The sequence below is a fragment of the Lipophrys pholis genome, assembly GCF_963383615.2.
Source record: "Lipophrys pholis genome assembly, chromosome: 23".
Lineage (NCBI taxonomy): Eukaryota > Metazoa > Chordata > Actinopteri > Blenniiformes > Blenniidae > Lipophrys > Lipophrys pholis.
The window spans coordinates 3,842,349-3,859,768 of NC_137645.1; the positions used below are offsets into that span (position 1 = coordinate 3,842,349).

Genomic DNA, 17,420 nt, shown 5'->3' on the forward strand with positions numbered 1-17,420 from the left:
CACCGCCCGTCCACCAGCACCAAAGCATGGATGACAGTCTTAAACCACTTGACCACCATGTCTTCTTCTTTGCTCACTTCTCCTGGCGCTTTTGTCTTTTATTTTCGACAGGTTGCACTTTGAAAATGGTAAAGTTTGAACCATCAACCCTTTGCTTGATAGTCACACTCTTATCTCAAACAATAAAGAGACATAAGTTCGTGAAGTGGAATTGAACCCACGTCCTGCTGCATCAAAGAGCAGCGTCCTTCCTCACTGAGCTAAACAGGATGGTGTCGTCAGTCTCCCCTTTCTATGGATACAGAAACACATCAAATTGAACTTTTGGAATCAGGGTGCTCCCTGACCAGAACTTGAACCGCTGACCTTTTATGACAATGAGAGCGTTGCTTCTCACTGAGCTAAACATCAGACAGGTGTCCCTCTGGACACTTCAGCCTTTGTCCTTAGTGGTTGAAGAAAAATGACCAAAGACCAACGACCTTGGTGTGGGAGACTGAGGTTCACCTTCTGTAATCCCGGGTCCCTAAAGCTAGGGTTAGGGTTAGGTTCAGTTACTGGTCTGAAGGAACTGGGTTGGCCCTGGTCTGGAAGACCAGGAACTAAATGTAGGAACTGAACAGGCCAGGAACTGAATCTAACCCAAACCCTACCTATAGGCTATAGCCTTACCATCATTTCTGACCCATTTCCATCATCATCCCAATTTTTCATATTTTGGCCAATTATGGAGTTAGGAGTTCGTGGTGGGTGGGTCCAGGTGAGGTAGGGTAGGGGAGTACAGGGAAAGAGAGGGAGGGGAAAAAGGGCTGGCAAATATGATTATTAACAACCCTTTTTTTGTGTTTTTAAAAAAATTACCAGTCTTTTTTTTTTTGCCTCCCCTCTCCCTCTCCTATCCTGTTCTACTCACCTACCCTCTCCTGTCCTGTCCTGTCCTGTCCTGTCCTGTCCTGTCCTTTTACTGCACCCCATTGGCTTCCCACACAACCCCATTGCCTTCCCACACGCCCCCATTGCCTTCCCACACCCCGCATCTAGCTCTCTGAGTCTTCTGGTGATCAGGAACCACCGTGAGGAGGCCTCGAACCACTGCCCGTCCACCAGCACCAAAGCGTGGATGACATTCTTAAACCACTTGACCACCGTGTCTTCTTCTTCTCTCACTTCTGCTGGCGCTTTTGTCTTTTATTTTCTACAGGTTGCACTTTGAAAATGGTAAAGTTTGAACCATCAACCCTTCGCTTGATGTGTAAGTTTAGTGCCATTAGTGCTGTCCACTGAGCTATCAGTCTGTCTCAGGGACACATGGACGGGTTCAGCTCTATAGTCACACTCTTATCTCAAACAATAAAGAGACATAAGTTCTTCAAGTGGAACAGAACCCACGTCTGCTGCACCAGGAGCAGCGTCCTTCCTCACCGAGCTAAACAGGATGGTCTCATAAAACACTTCCAGAAAGAGACATATAACGTCCACGATCTGAACTCCGTTACAACCTTAAACACCTTTCTATGGATATAGAAACACATCGAATAGAACTTTTGGAATTTGTGTTTATAAAAAAAATTAGTATTGTCTTTTTGCCACCCCTCTCCCTCCCCTGTCTCCATCCAACTTAACCTCTCCTGTCCTACCCCACCCCATTGACCTCAATCTGTATTCTCAGGCCCTCTAGTGATCAGGAACCACCATCAGGAAGACTTGAGCCTCCGCCTGTCCACCAGCACCAAAGCGTACATGACAGTCTTAAACCACTTCACCACCATGTCTTCTTCTTCTCTCACTTCTCCTGGCACTTTTGTCTTTTGTATTTTTTGCACTATGAAAATCATAAAGTCTCAAGGCCCAAAGTCCAGTCCCTCCTTGACTTGAACCCTTAACATGTTGGACCAGAGACAGCTGAGCTTCCACTGAGCTAAGTGTCTTACTGATGGAGGAGCAGCTCCACACATCTATGTAACACAAAAACACAATACTGAAGATGTAGAAGAAGAGAGGTCACTGACCAGGACTTGAACCCTCGACGTGTTGCACTCAGGTACGAGGGCTCACCCACTGAGCTGCAGCTCTGACAGACTAAGACACTCACACTATCTACATTATATTTTCCTGTGGTGTGTGTCATCAGGACAGCAGGGGGGGACAGCGAGGGCCTGGAGCAGCCGACTGTGGATCCCCGTCCAAGTCCAAGGTGTGTGAATGTATTTATTCCCTGGTGTGAAGAATATCAGTGATTTGTCTGGAAGCCTGTCAGGGTGAGTCTGTGCAAAGAAAAGCTTTGTTGAGCCCGTCCACTACGAGATTGCTACGTCCACGACGAGATCGCTACGTCCACTACGAGGACACCAGGAGTCGCTCTCCAAGAAACTGTTGTCAACAAAAAATGGCGTAATCAAGAATAAAAACTGCAGTAGCCACAGATTTATATTTAAAAAACCAAATATCTTAATGACGTTACATCCCTGTTATGCAGCACGTGCAAGAAATGACTGCGAAGCTGAAGACACAGGAAACATTCACAACTAAATGAAGTCGTTTCTGTCCTCGTTCAGCAGTTACAACTGATTCCTGATCTCCTATGAAGTCTGATCTCCTTTAATCCAACGTCTTCATGTGGCACAAACGGAACGAAGGTCTGCAGGTCACATTTTTTGGTAAGTCTATAGCCTTAACATCATTTCTGACCCATTTCCATCATCATTCCAATTTGGCTAAATTTGTACCAATTTCAGCATTTTTGGTAAGGCATTAGCCTTACTATCATTTCTGAGCCATTTCCATCATCATCCCAATTTTTCATATTTTCACATTTTTTGGTAAGTCTATAGCCTTACCATAATTTCTGACCCATTTCCATCATCATTCCAATTTGGCTAAATTTGTACCAATTTCAGCATTTTTGGTAAGTCTATAGCCTTACCATCATTTCTGACCCATTTCCATCATCATTCCAATTTGGCAAAATTTGTACCAATTTCAGCATTTTTGGTAAGGCTTTAGCCCTACCACCATTTCTGACCCATTTCCATCATCATTCCAATTTGGCTAAATTTGTACCAATTTCAGCATTTTTGGTAAGGCATTAGCCTTACTATCATTTCTGAGCCATTTCCATCATCATCCCAATTTTTCATATTTTCACATTTTTTGGTAAGTCTATAGCCTTACCATAATTTCTGACCCATTTCCATCATCATCCAAATTTTTCATATTTTCACATTTTTTGGTAAGTCTATAGCCTTACCATCATTTCTGAGCCATTTCCATCATCATCCCAATTTTTCATATTTTCACCATTTTTGGTAAGTCTATAGCCTTACAATAATTTCTGACCCATTTCCATCATCATCCAAATTTTTCATATTTTCACATTTTTTGGTAAGTCTATAGCCTTACCATCATTTCTGACCCATTTCCATCATCATTCCAATTTGGCTAAATTTGTACCAATTTCAGCATTTTTGGTAAGTCTATAGCCTTACCATCATTTCTGACCCATTTCCATCATCATTCCAATTTGGCAAAATTTGTACCAATTTCAGCATTTTTGGTAAGGCTTTAGCCCTACCACCATTTCTGACCCATTTCCATCATCATTCCAATTTGGCTAAATTTGTACCAATTTCAGCATTTTTGGTAAGGCATTAGCCTTACCATCATTTCTGACCCATTTCCATCATCATCCCATTTTTTCATATTTTCACCATTTTTGGTAAGTCTAAAGCCTTACCACCATTTCTGACCCATTTCCATCATCATTCCAATTTGGCAAAATTTGTACCAATTTCAGCATTTTTGGTAAGGCTTTAGCCTTACTATAATTTCTGACCCATTTCCATCATCATTCCAATTTTTCATATTTTCATATTTTTTGGTAAGTCTATAGACAGGCATCCCGCCACGCTCAATCTCGCTGCCTGACAGGGTTCACGTCCCAGCATGCACTGCTGCTTTGGTTTTGATCGCATTCGACGAGTCCATTCATGGAACACAAACACGGAACGTCAGCAGGGCTGGAATTTCTTTGATATGACAGTTTTTTACCGCCTCAGGAACAAACTGCTGGAATGACTGGATCTGCGTTTGGCACGGCGGGGGGTGGCGGTCGGCGGTCACACGGCGGTCTCCTGGTCCTCCCTCTGGATCATCTGGTAGTGCTGCCGGTTCTCCAGGGTTAGCTCGGGTTCTACTCTGGAGGGAAGTGGAACAGTGGGAGGAGTCAGACAGAAGACTGCAGTTCATTACCACATGTTCCACTCGCCACTCTGGGGGAAGAGCTGGACGTTGTTTGCCGCTCCACGATCACACCACATGGGGACGTCACTCAGGAACCTGAACACAGAAACAACACATTCAGGAAACACTTCGGTTTCCCCACAGATCCTCTAGCCGTCTGTGGCGCCCCCTGGTGGCTAATTACAAACATAACAACACAAGACGTTGCATGACAAAGAAAAACTCAATGAATTCAGTCAGTGAAGTCACTTTTATATTTATGTAATCTTGAAGCCATATTGCAGTATTTCAAATAGCACAATATATCAAAGTATTTTTTAGTATGTTTATTTTCTTTCATCTTTAACATTTTCATCTATGTGTCTTCCTCAGCTGTTGTAACTTTTAAGGATGGTTGGAGTCTCACCCTCACTGGGCCTTGAACCCAGGTCTCCCACATTCAAGGTGGTGCTTCTGTCTTCGTGTAACTTACTTACGAGTCTTATTATAGCTATATTATAGTCTTACTACTGTCTTGCTACAGTCTTTATACCATCTTACTATCGTCTTACTTTGGCATTGCTTCATAATGTTGTGCATGACTCTTTAAGGTCTTGAGCCTTCCATCATCGCCTAAATGATTTTACTCCATTCCATTCGCTTTATTAATGTCATGCATTATGAGAAAATGCCTAGGTTCTTTGGTATACGTTAAGGTTTTTCATTTTTAAATGTGGTTTTGGTCTTCCAGGATTTATCCCACCCGGATTATGGAGCCGAGCAGGATGGCTCCAGCCAGCAGAGGGCGCCAAATGATCACAATAAAGACTGAATCACACCCGCTTTGACAGTAAGAGTCACAAACAAGTTTAAATCCAAAAGACATTATGATATTCATCACCATCATGTGTATTGGGCATAAGATTACAAAGTGAAAAAGGATGATTTATAAACGATGACAGTAATTTGTAACTGATGATCATTTTAAAAACAACTAAACAGAACAGATATAGGAAGTAAACTACCGTTTCATTGAAATAGTATGCGTATAGTTTTTAGACTGGTTTCAGATCAACGCACTGGATGTGTTGAGACTTCTAACTGGTTTCTAAACTGAATTCAGACAGACTAGTCTAAAAACTTATTCTAAACTGGTCCAAAACCAGTTAAAATATGGTCTCCAGGCCAGAGTGGTTTTAGGGTCGTTCTGGACAAAGTTTAAACCATCTTTCATCTGTTTCTGAACCGGTTTCTCACTGCTATTTACAGGTGTTCCCCTCGGTTCGATATGCCGTAAAACTGTTTAATTTCGTGTTTAATTACTTCACAAGACGACCAGTGAACCAAACTGAACACGGTTTACAAGTCAAACGCAATTTATTGGATTATTGACATCACACTCGTCATGTTTGTTTCTCGGCATCGTAGCTTCCTTCAGTGCATTTCACAGATCAGAATCAAGCTCCGTCTCTCCCCAGCGTGCCCAGACTGTTTAAAACACGGAACAAAAAACACACACGATGACCCAAACGAGACAGTGTGCGTCAGGGCACTATCTGGAAGACACACACACACACACACACACACACAGAGGCGAGTAAGGCACCGAGACTTGGAGGGAGGAGTTTATCATGATGGCGTGAAGCTTTTCCTCAGTCCGAGCTCAGGAAAGTAAACTTTATCTGTGTCACAACAAGCGAGCTGAGAAAGTCTCCAGCACGTCCGTCTGTCCCAACACTGCAAACCCACACTTCAAAAAATGCAGAAGACCTCAGAGCGTTACCGGGGAAAATGTGCTCAGTGTGTTTGAAAGCAGCACATCAACATAAAAAGAACAATTATTTAATATTGGATTCAATGAAGTAAGTGAATAATTTCATGACAAAACTTGATGTAAGTGTCATATAAATGAATCTAGATTTGTAACTGGCCTCCAGACTCGGTCTCAACTGGTTTGTAACTGTGTCTGACTGGTTAAACTTGTTCGTAACCGTTTTTTTTGACTGGAACCATGTTTGACCAACCGTGTTTCAAAGTGGTTTTGGATCCATTTTTAGACCGAGTTGCGGTTAATCGGTTTCTCATTAGTATTCACATTGGAATACGGGACAATTGTAAATGTTTTTTTTATAACCCCATTTTATTTTTGAAGTGAATTTTGTCACAACTTTTCAGAATGGATTAACTTTTTCTTTTCTTTAATCAAGGAATGAAACAAACCATCAAAACATCTACAGTCTGAGTCTTTTTCCAGCTGAAAAATAGAGAACTAGTGTGCAGAACTGGTTTAGTCTTAACCTGATTTTAGACTGTTTTATAGTGAATGACTATTGTTTAGACCGTTTATGAGACTGGTTATTAGTGGAAACCGATTACTTGCCAGATTTATAAGGAACAATCTAATTTAAGACCAACAGTGTTTGGATGTTAAAATCCTGATTCTTAATAATTAAAACTGTTCGTCATAAATATGTCAAGTAAATGTGCAAACATGTTTTTTTTTACTTTATTTAGAACATAAATCTGTCTTTTTATTAAAAAACAAAAAGAACAACTATTTTTAACACAAAATTAAGTTTCCAAATCTTCCTGCAGGTCAACACAAAAAGTCTACAAATCGCAAAAAGGGTCTGATGTTTAGATTCCAAGCTCAGGAGTTTATTCTTATTGTCTCACTGAGAAATGACAGGTGTTACATATCAGGGTTCATGAAAAATGGATGAATGTTATTTGTTTCTCATACATGTGGGAATCATTATTCACAACTTTCTTTGTTTTTACACACAAACCTTCATTTTTAACCATTAAATCTGAAAGTGTTAGTAATTCAGCTTGTTATAGTTACATTCCTCCAAATAAAAATCATCTTTTTAGATCCTCAATAACAGAAATGTTCAACTCAAATTCTACTTGGTTTGAGTTTTATTTGATAATTTGGGATTTTTCTAAGCTTGATGTGGAACTTCACATTGCAAACATTCAATTTCTTTTCACTTTAAACCTTTATTCTGAACACTAAAAGTTACAGGTTCTCAGATAAAATCACCTCTTTTAGAAATACTGGATAATATCTGCGGTAAATGTTCCAGAACGAAGAAGTCTGCAGATAAAATCACCCGCGTGAACACAGTGAAGAGCGTTTCATGTGTCAACCGTCACCAGAAGAGGAGGAGGATGTGTAAGATGGGCCTCTGCATCTGCAGGTGAATGAATCAAACGTACCCCCCCCCGGCCCCCCATGTGGATTTCTCTGTCCTGAAATGAGGCGCCGGCTTCACAGACGTCCGTCGTCACAGTGGGGCACTTCCACTTATCCACTGCGTCACAGACAGCACACAAGCCTGTAGGTCCACCGTGTGTGCGCACACACACACACTCACACACACACAGGAATACTCCACTTCCCAGAATTCACAGGGAGGACACTAGGACTTGACGGCGGAGCTCTTCCATAGAGGTTTGTGGTACACCCAACCTTCACCCTGCGGGGGGGGGGGGGGGGGGGGAATCAATCGAACTTTATTGACAAAGCACTTGACCTGCAGGGTTTTACATCGTAAAATGTTAACTGGCTGTAAAATGTCACAGTTGATAACGATGACCATAAACGTGGCGTGTTGAACGTACGTCTCTGTCGAAGTATCTGGTCCTCCACATCGTCTCGGTCTCCACGCGGTGTCTCTCCTCCGTCCGCTGCCTCTCCTCCAGGATCCGCTTGTGCTCGGTGGCTTTGTCGATGTCTTTCTGCCTTAAGGACTCGGTCACGTGTTGCCAGAGGCGCCTGAACGCATCACAACCACAAGAGGAAGCGGATCAGAAATTAAGTGGTTCAATTTGTTGATCAAGGATGTCGACTTAAGTTTAACACCTGAACTGATATCTGGAGTTTTTAACTCATTGTTACAGAGTGATACCAAAAAGAAATTTATCTCAAACATATAATTATTTAATTCAATAGGGGGTTTTCTACAGGGATCTGTACTTGGGGCCCTCTCGTCTTTATTTGCACTCGAGAATAAAATCTAATTTAAAAGGTTTTTTGAAAATTTCCAAGCTTTTATCATACTTTAGTCATTTCATCTTTGACAAAAAGTAGTTACACTTTTCCATTAATCCCCAAAAACATGCAATAAAAACCACAACATTTTCCAAAATAACATCGGATTGTGCATGAAAATTCCTGAACTCGTGAGAACGGAGAACAAAACATTTCAAAATATGTCATGAAGTTATTCTGAGGCTCAAATTAAACTACTGTTGCACATGGAATCGTATTGGGACCCCTGTAGTTCTTCCTTCCACCAGTTACCGAGTACAAGAGTCAATCATTGATTAATCTGTGGATCATTTTCCACAAGAACAAAAATGGATTTGACCAAGATTACTTTCTAATCTAAAGTGTTTTTTTTTGTTTTTGTTATTTTTTATTAACTGAAGTTACACTTTTCCTTTATTCCCCAAATATCAAAAAAACAAAAAGCATTAAAACCACAAATTTTGAACATTTTCTTTCTAGTTGGAATTAAAATATATTTGAACCATGACAAGCATTTTTTTAAACACAGTTGATTTTATATGTGGCGTTCCACTGGCATACATGCTGGGACCTCAACTCTTTAATGAATATAGCTGAGATAGTATAGTTGTCTGCAGGTTTCCTATGAAAGCGACTTAATGCTGAGAAGTGCCCCATTGGGAGGTTTCCTGACCTGGACTCGGTGGGTCCCTGCCTCTCCACTGGCCGGACGCGCTTCCTGGTGACGGGCAGCTTGGTGACGTCGACCACTTTGGTGTCTCCGTTAGTGTAGCTGAACTCCAACACTCCGTTCCACTCGCCCTGCACGCGGCACACCACTGCGTTGGTGGCGTTGTGCTTCACCTCCGCAGTCACCCTGAGGACGTAGCGTCGCGATTAAAGCGTCGCATCACAAACCCGCGACACCAGAGACGGCGCCAAACCACAAACTCACTTGTGTAGCTTGCCGCCGTAGAAAGGCTTCGTCTGGAACGTGATGACCGCCGAGTAGCCCGACTTGGCGCAGTTGATGGTGACTTTGCCGCCCAGCTCCACCCAGGGGACGGTGAGGATGGAGCGGGCGTAGGCGCAGGGCAGCGTGAAGGTGTACTCCTCATCGTGCTCCAGCAAATACAGACAACCTGCAGGAGGAATCAAGGCACGGTCACACAAGTTCCTAGAACCAGCCCACGTCTCATAGTACTTCTGGAAGACAAGTCCTCAGACTGAACTTTTGAGTTTAGGTTGATAATGAAACCTTAACAGTGATGTGGTTCTCCAGAACCCCCCCTGGCTCACCTTCGCCCACCATGAACACTCCAATGGACATCCCCATGAACTTGCTCTTGGTCCACACGTGTGTGTTCACGCACATCCGCCGCTCTGGACACTCGGCGTAGAAACCGGACACGGGGGGGTGATGGGACACCTGCTCGGCCACAAAGCGCACTTGGTAGGAGTCCTGGGCGGTGGGGGTGGTGGTGGGGGTGGCAGCAGGGGTGGGGGTGGGGGTGGGTGTGGGCGCGGCGGCGCCGTCCGGGCTCCCTTGCGGGGGCTCCTTGGCAACCTTCCAGGAGCAGTGGAAGGTCTCCCCTATGATGGGGTTGTAGGGCTTCTTGGCGATGGCGCCCTTGCGGCCCTCGTGGAAGGAGGTGAGGTAGTACTCCACGAAGCGGACCATGCGGTCCTCCGGGCTGCCGCCGTCAGTAATGGTCACGAAGAGGTCTGGGTGGGACATGAAGTCGGCGTACATCTCCAGCAGAGAGCGCTTCTCCAGGATGAAGGTGGGAAGAACCACCTGCAGGGAGCAAAGCAACAATCAATATCAACAACAACAACAACAGTCTCTTCAAGTGCCTCCAAATCAATCAAGGTTAAAACGGTTTAACTTGAACTGATATTCTAAAAGTCTGGGTGTTAAACTGACCTGAACTTTTCTACTTTTAATTTGAAATGAGCATTAAACGTCAAAACCGCACTGTTCCAACACTGGATATGTTTGGCTATTAATTATGTGCATGTCATGTTTTATGAAGCAGAATCTCAGGGAATCGCGGGCCGAGGCGACGTCTGCCGGACCCGACCCCGGGGTCAACACATCCACTGGATCTGATCTGAGGTCAGCCAGTGGATCCACCAGATCAGTGCGATAAATCAGAAAATCGAGAGGAGGATATCCAAATACTGGCACAAAGATAGGATGTCGGCCCGGGGCCTCCACGCCACCGACATCACCTCCGTCACAAAGCAACACGTCTTCATCTGGAGGGACACCGAGGAGAAACCCGACGGTCCAAACATCTGGAAACATCTTGGTTCTATTGGCTCTGCAAACACTCACCTCACTGACTTTCTGAGTGAAACTCGAAGCTAAAAATCGGTGTCAAACCGTCGCCTCATGGCCTCAAATCATCTCTGCGACCAACTAATCAAACAAGCGTGTTTCTCTTCATCATCACTCTGAAGGCAACAGTGTAGAAAACACTGAGGAGTTTATGAAGCTTTAAAATGGTCTCAATCCAAAAGACATCAGATTTACTAGTAGAATATGAACCCTGCAGACCCCCAAGGTCGCCAGGAAGAGGTGTTACCGAGTGTTCAGAAGAAACAAGGTGAAGCAGCTTTTAGTTCCTACGCTCTTCTCCTCTGGGACAAACTTCCTGCTGACACAAAGGCTTCCCAATAAACAATCAATTTGATTTATTTTATCAACTTTATCTTAATATAGCTTTTACTTAATTCTCCTTTTCATGCCTTTCTTGATCCCTTTGTTTTGATGTTTTTATTCCCTTGTATGTGTTGATGAAGCTTGTTACTTTATAAAACAAATTCTATTTATTTGATAATTAATCTAGGAAAGGTTCATGCATTTATTCAATAGTTGAGGATGAATATTATCGACAGTTATCAAGTCCAACAGGTGATAATCCCAGCTGCACTTTAACCCTTCACATCTTGTTTATCTACACCAGGGGTTTGTTTTTCCTGTTGCACGCACGCAGGGTCCAGAGGACGGTGGAACTCGACCTACCCGTGTGAGGTCCATGCCCAGCTTGAGCTGCGACAGGAGGTGTAGGATGACGCTGCGTTCCTCCTCCACGGCGCCCAGGTCCTCCTCCTTATCCGTGAAGGAGTCCTCCAGCTCGTCCTCGCCATCGATGTCCTCCTGCTCCTGCACGGCGGACAAAGAGGAGGAGGAGGAGGAAGAGGAGGTGTGAGGTCAGATGATCATCCTAATGTTCAAAGGTCTGATTGTCAACCTTCTACAGTCGTTTACAGGCAAAAACACTGGAGAACAAACATCTTGTAAACCTTTCTAAAGAAGAATTTACAAGTTATTAGATACACAAACTGAACAAATTTGCACTTCGAAGATTAATTATTATTATTATAATACACAACTCATGTTCCTGGTTGATTTGAGGTTTATTGAATTGTTTTAATATCATTTTATTTGAAAATGTGACGCCACTTCACTCGGATTAATTTAAAAATTATTTCTACATTTTTAAGATATTTAAAAAGTACTATACAGGCTTTTACTTAAACATTAACTTTGTGTTAATGCAAATAGACTCAGTATTTTTATTGATATATTTTTAATTTTCATGTTCTGTCACTTTTAATTGTACATTGCACATGAGTTGACATTTAAACTATGTTGATTTGTTTTATCAGACTTTTAAAAAATAGACTTTAAAATTATTTTTAAAATAAATGTCTCTTTCACATTTATGTTCCAGTTGATTTAAAATGAACAAAATGTTATTGTATTCTGTGTTCTTTCAGAAAATCAAACCTTATTTATATTTTGACGAACACTGACTGTTAAATCTTATATTTATATTTCTAGAATAAATCTTTTTTATATTATTTCAGAAAGACTCAAACCACATTCCTCTTCTTCACTGACACATCTTACATGTTAATACAGCATGAAAGTCCTTTAATCTACATTATTGTTTTAATGAGATAAACATATGTGTGATAAATGTTGCTTGTTTTGGTCTTGCTTCATGTTTAAAAACAAACCTAAGTATTTATTGAGTGTGTTACTAAGAGTGTCTGTTCCGCTGTCGCTCCCTGGTCCTTACCCCGGAGAAGCTGCAGGACTCGGGGCTGCTGAGCTCCAGGGGCCCCCCCTCCAGCGGCCCCTCGGCACCGGTGAAGCTGCCCAGCGAGCTGCTGCCGTTCTTCAGGATGTCGGGCAGTTTGGGCTCCAGCCACTCGATGGTGGGGCCTGCAGAGGACGGGGAGCACACGGCGGCAGGTTCAGAGGCGCTCATGGTACGACCCCCACCTCCCACCCGAGGCCCCCCCGACACACACACACACACACAGGTACACCGGCGAGCGCCTGGCTGCTGCCTGCACAGCCGCCCTCCACCACAGGAGTGTAACCCGACGCCCGCCAGCAGCCAGGTATCAGGATACGGGAAACATCGCCGGGCTCTGATTGGCGGAGCCCCCAGGGTTCACAGATGGGCAGAACCAATTCAAATACACCTGGTGCGCTGGCGGACGGAACAATCTGATTGGCCGCGGCTTCGAGCACAGCCTGATGAAAAATGCATCGCGTAACGAGATCTACTGAGAAAAGTGGGGCATGTTTTCTGTTTATTTTGTTATTTTAAATGACGTTAAGGGGGCGCAGTGGTGACGTCCCGCCGGTCAGTCCAGCTGTTCGCCGCATGTTTCCAACGCCGCGGCCGCATCAGAGCTGCAGATGGATATTTAACCATCTGAGATCTCATTACCTTGGAGACGGGCGGTAAGAATAGGTACAGCTCGCCATTAATAATGCAAAATAATTCCACTGTCCGGACGGACTGTTTGTCAGGATTGGGCGCAGCTATGATTTGTGGGAAAGGGACTGACCTCCCAGCGAGCTGTGCTGCCGGGCCACCTGCTGTAGGTGCAGGATGTGCAGGCACTCGTTCAGGCAGTTCATGGTGGCCATCGACGTGGCTTTGAGCATCAGCAGGTCCTGGTCAAGAGGGGACAGGCCAGCGGCCACGGGCAGGCCCTCGATGCTCTGGATCAGGTCTCGGTGCTGGCCCTGGGCCTGGCTCATCATCTGGGGGAGGAACCAGGGGTTAGTTTGTTGTTCCCTCAGATCTCTCCAGAACAGCTGTGAACACATAACTGTGTGGGCTGCTGTGTTCCTCCTCTGTTATCACCACTAAAAACTCCCATGATGTTTTGTTAATCTGTGCTGGCAGACTGACAAACCCTCCTGTGTCAGTGACCCCTGACCTCTTATCCACCACAGCCTAAAATAAATTCACTTCATAGGTTACAGAATAAAACCCAAACAAGAAGAACACAATCTTTCTCCTGCCGTTTCCTGATTCTCCCTACAAGTTTCTTTAAAACCGTTTCAGACTTGTTCATGACTCTCCTACATTCATCAGACTCAGAATCGCAAGTGGAGTTCCTCAAGGCTCCATCCAAGTTTACCAATGTCTCCCCAAAAGATTTCCCTGTTATTATTTAGGTGATAAAGCACATTTCTTTCCTCTGAATCAGATCTTCAGACAACTTCACACATCTCCGAGCTCATCCCCTCCAAATGCCAGAAGCAGAGGTGACATCTAGTGGACAATCTGCAGAATTACAGCAGGTCAAACTGAAGTTTCTATGATATAAATTTTTTCCCAATTTCAACAGTTCTAAAACAAGTGAGAAAGACACATTACATTCTAAATCAACACAACTCCTTAATATGATGTTTGACATGTTTTAATTTTTATGTTTTTTCATGACCTACATTATGGTGACATCATCATTAATGCTATTGTGGATTTTATTCATATCCATTAGTTTGGTTTGGCTTCCTTTGACTCTTGCCACAATAAAGTTGGTCAGTTTTTTACTTTTAGGTAATAATTTTCATTAAAAAAAAGTTAACCTTAAATTAAATCTTAAGTCATAAATTAAACCCCAATTAGTTTTTTTAAATAGATATTTAATGCCGGAAACTTAAATAAATCAAGTAAATGTAACACTGTGATAATTCTTTATTATTACATTTAATATTTGTATAAAATATGTATTAATTATTGTTTTTTTACCAACTATATAAGTGACAAATATTATAGTATGTGCCACGTGTCTCACAAGAATATTAATACCTTAAAGATTACTGTGTAAAGTCCAGTAATGTGTGTGTGTGTGTGTGTGTGTGTGTGTGTGTGTGTGTGTGTGTGTGTGTGTGTGTGTGTGTGTGTGTGTGTGTGTGCACTCCTTGCTGCACCTCTCGGGCGTCCATCAGGTGGTCCGGCAGCAGCGACCTCTTGCTGGAGTAGAGCGAGGAGCCCTTGTGGACCTGCGACCAGCCGAACAGAGCGGTGGGGTTCTGGCTGGTCCGCCGCAGGCTCATGGGCGAGCTGCCGCTGCCCTGAGACGCCATCGAGTAGCTGCGTGACTTCGGCGGCGGGTTACTCTGAGGAGGAGGACACGGGAGACGTGGTGAGAGGAGAAGACGCTGCGAGTCTTCATCATGTACGACAGATTCAAATTTACAGAGACCGTGGAAATTAGAGGGACCCTTCCATCAAACGTTCAAAATATCCTGAAACACAGAAATTACACCAAAACAAGTCAAATTTGACCAAAAATATCAGGCTGTAGTAACCTGTGTGTGTTTCAGGCGGGGGTGGTGTGTGTGGTTCCACGTTTAGTGTGCTTGAAATGTCTGGATATCTGCATTAAGATGCCGGGACTAGAAACTCTTTGGACATAAAGAAACACTAGTGTGAGGAGCAGCAGCAGGATGTGGATCAATACTAATGATCTCTGCTCTCGCCCAGATATTCTTACAGAAACATTAATATTTCACCGCGAGGCGGACGGCCGCCCTCAGCTCGCTTCGATCGCTCCTCCGAGCAAGAACAACAGGAGGAAACAGAAAAGTGCTGAGTCGCTTGTTTTCACCAGCGAGGACTTCCCAGCATTTCCCAGAATGCATTACAGCTGCACATTGTGGTCATGTGATAAGGAGGGGCAGTAACGGGGGTGAGTATTAATCAGGGGGCAGTTACAGGTGGAGGAGGGGCAGTTGCGTCAATAACTTCCCCACAGGTGAGATTCATCATGGAGGACGAGTGCGGTCTCCAGGATGTGGCGGTCCTACCTTCCCCATGGCCTCGGTGTGGTGCTGCGTGCAGATCTGCAGCCTGCTGACCCAGTGCTGCCGCTCTTTGGCGTCCGTGGCTAAACGAGCACAGGGAGGAGGGTTAGTGACGAAGACCAAGATGAAGACGCTGCAGCAGATAATGGAAAACATCCAGATCGATACGGAGAGAGGCGCTCGGTCTGATGGGAGTCCAGCGGAACGCCGCCGGCTTCAGGACCAACACAAATCTCTCTACAACCGCAGCTTAGGGACGTTTAAGAAACATCCTTTCACACCTCCATGACTCATTTGTACACTTTCATTAGTCCACGTTTCTATCTTCAATTATCTATATGAATATTTAATCTTTATTTTATTAGTCATTTATTCCCACATTTACATATTTTTACAGATATTTATGCACTTTTATTCATTGTTTTTATTGTTTATTTCTGTATTTTCCCATTTTTCTTCTCAATTTGACTTATTTATTCCAATATTTGCACATTTACTAACTTAATTGTTGATTTTATTCATACATGTCTTAATTTCTCTGCCTATTTTTTTTTACATTTTTGGAAATAAAAATATATTAATTTTAGAACTAAATATAAATATATGTCCTTTATTGACATCATAAACTTTTTTCTGGAAATGTATTCGGTCCAACCTGTAATCTGATCATTTCCCCTATATTCTCAAATATACGTGTGGTTGTGTGTGTCCTGCCCACCGCGGAGCTTGTACTGCTCCCCACTGATGGCGTTGACGGTGAAGGTGTGCGAGTCCTCGTCGCTGGGCGAGATGACGGCGCCTGCCAGCGGCAGCATGCCTCGCGGCTTCTGGGGCCTCGACTGCTCGTTGACGAAGTACTCCAGCAGTCCAGCCTCGTTGTTCAACACGAAGAACCTGAGGACACGAGGAAACAAGAGGACAAACAACCAGCGTGAGTTTACCTGCCATGTTTTGTTAAGTGTGTCGGTCAGTGTGCAGGTCGGACTCTTTCTGTCACGTTTAGGTTTTTGTTATTACGTGTTTCACGCTGTCTTCTTGTTGCTGTTGGAGTCTATTAATAGCTTCCATCTAATGTTTGTGAACTGGTTTTGTCCCATTGTGTCTTTTTTTGTTCCACATTTGATCCACTTTATATGTCCAGTCGTCATACTGTGTTGTTTTGAAGACCACGTTCATCATATTGTGTCTTGTTTTGGTTGTTTTGACTGTTACTCCTGTGGTAGTGCATCTCTTCCGTTTTGTGCGTCATGGTTGTGTGATAAATCACACAGGTGGGTTGGTAGGCTGGTGATCTGCTGAGAAACGAGTCGAGCAGTGACTCACCTGTACTGCCAGCCAGTCACCAGGTTCGTGTATTTCATCAAGTATCCATCGATGTTCTCCATGTGGTCACTGAGGGAGGCAGTGGACACGGTACAACACACACAGTTCAAAACTGCTGTCCTGATGGTGACTCACCCCCCCCACACACATACACAGTAAACACACCTGTACTGCCAGCCTTTGGCGCTGGCTCTCCCCGAGCTGGGGGTCCTGTTCTGGGGGAAAACCTCCAGCTTGGCCTCGCTGTCGGTGATCCGGATCGCTGCGGTTTCTCCCTGCATCATCGCGACCGTTAAATCCGCTCCGGACGAAAACAGCCGCGGCTTACCGCCGCCGAGCTAACCTGACACGACACGGGGGCTCCGGGGGGATCACGGCCGCCGGCTCATGTCCCGGCGCGGCGGGCTGTCAGCGGGACGAGGCCCCGGAGGGCCGCGGAGACATGTCGAGAGGAGAAACACGGAGCTGCTCTGCCGCCCTGCTTCCTGCTCAGGCTGGAGACAAGTCACGTGACCACGGTCGAACGGAGGTCGTCACTGCGGTCTGGATGTCGTCACTTCCGCCTCATGTGTTTACAAATAGAAACATTAGACACAATTCAATAGAAAGGCATCAAATATATAGATTTTTCATTGGATAAACATATTTTATATAAACAAATGAAGAATGAGTCACTTTAATTGAAAATATTTTTAAAGAAAATTTGTTTGCCAGGACACACTTGTAAGAGAG

The 17,420-nt window shown here is 44.0% G+C and overlaps 1 protein-coding gene across 1 annotated transcript; it reads right to left on the reverse strand.

Moving 5' to 3' along the window:
- Positions 1–5,572: 5,572 nt before the first annotated feature.
- Positions 5,573–17,195, reverse strand: osbpl11 (oxysterol binding protein-like 11). The gene is made up of 13 exons (XM_080493113.1): positions 16,854–17,195; positions 16,689–16,757; positions 16,084–16,259; positions 15,369–15,448; positions 14,490–14,678; positions 13,112–13,310; positions 12,328–12,473; positions 11,265–11,405; positions 9,533–10,031; positions 9,189–9,375; positions 8,928–9,110; positions 7,846–7,999; positions 5,573–7,700 (listed from the first exon to the last, which is right to left on the reverse strand). Exons 1-13 carry the CDS (start codon positions 16,970–16,972, stop codon positions 7,644–7,646), a joined length of 2,199 nt encoding a protein of 732 aa, XP_080349239.1. The 5' UTR covers positions 16,973–17,195; the 3' UTR covers positions 5,573–7,643.
- Positions 17,196–17,420: the final 225 nt, after the last annotated feature.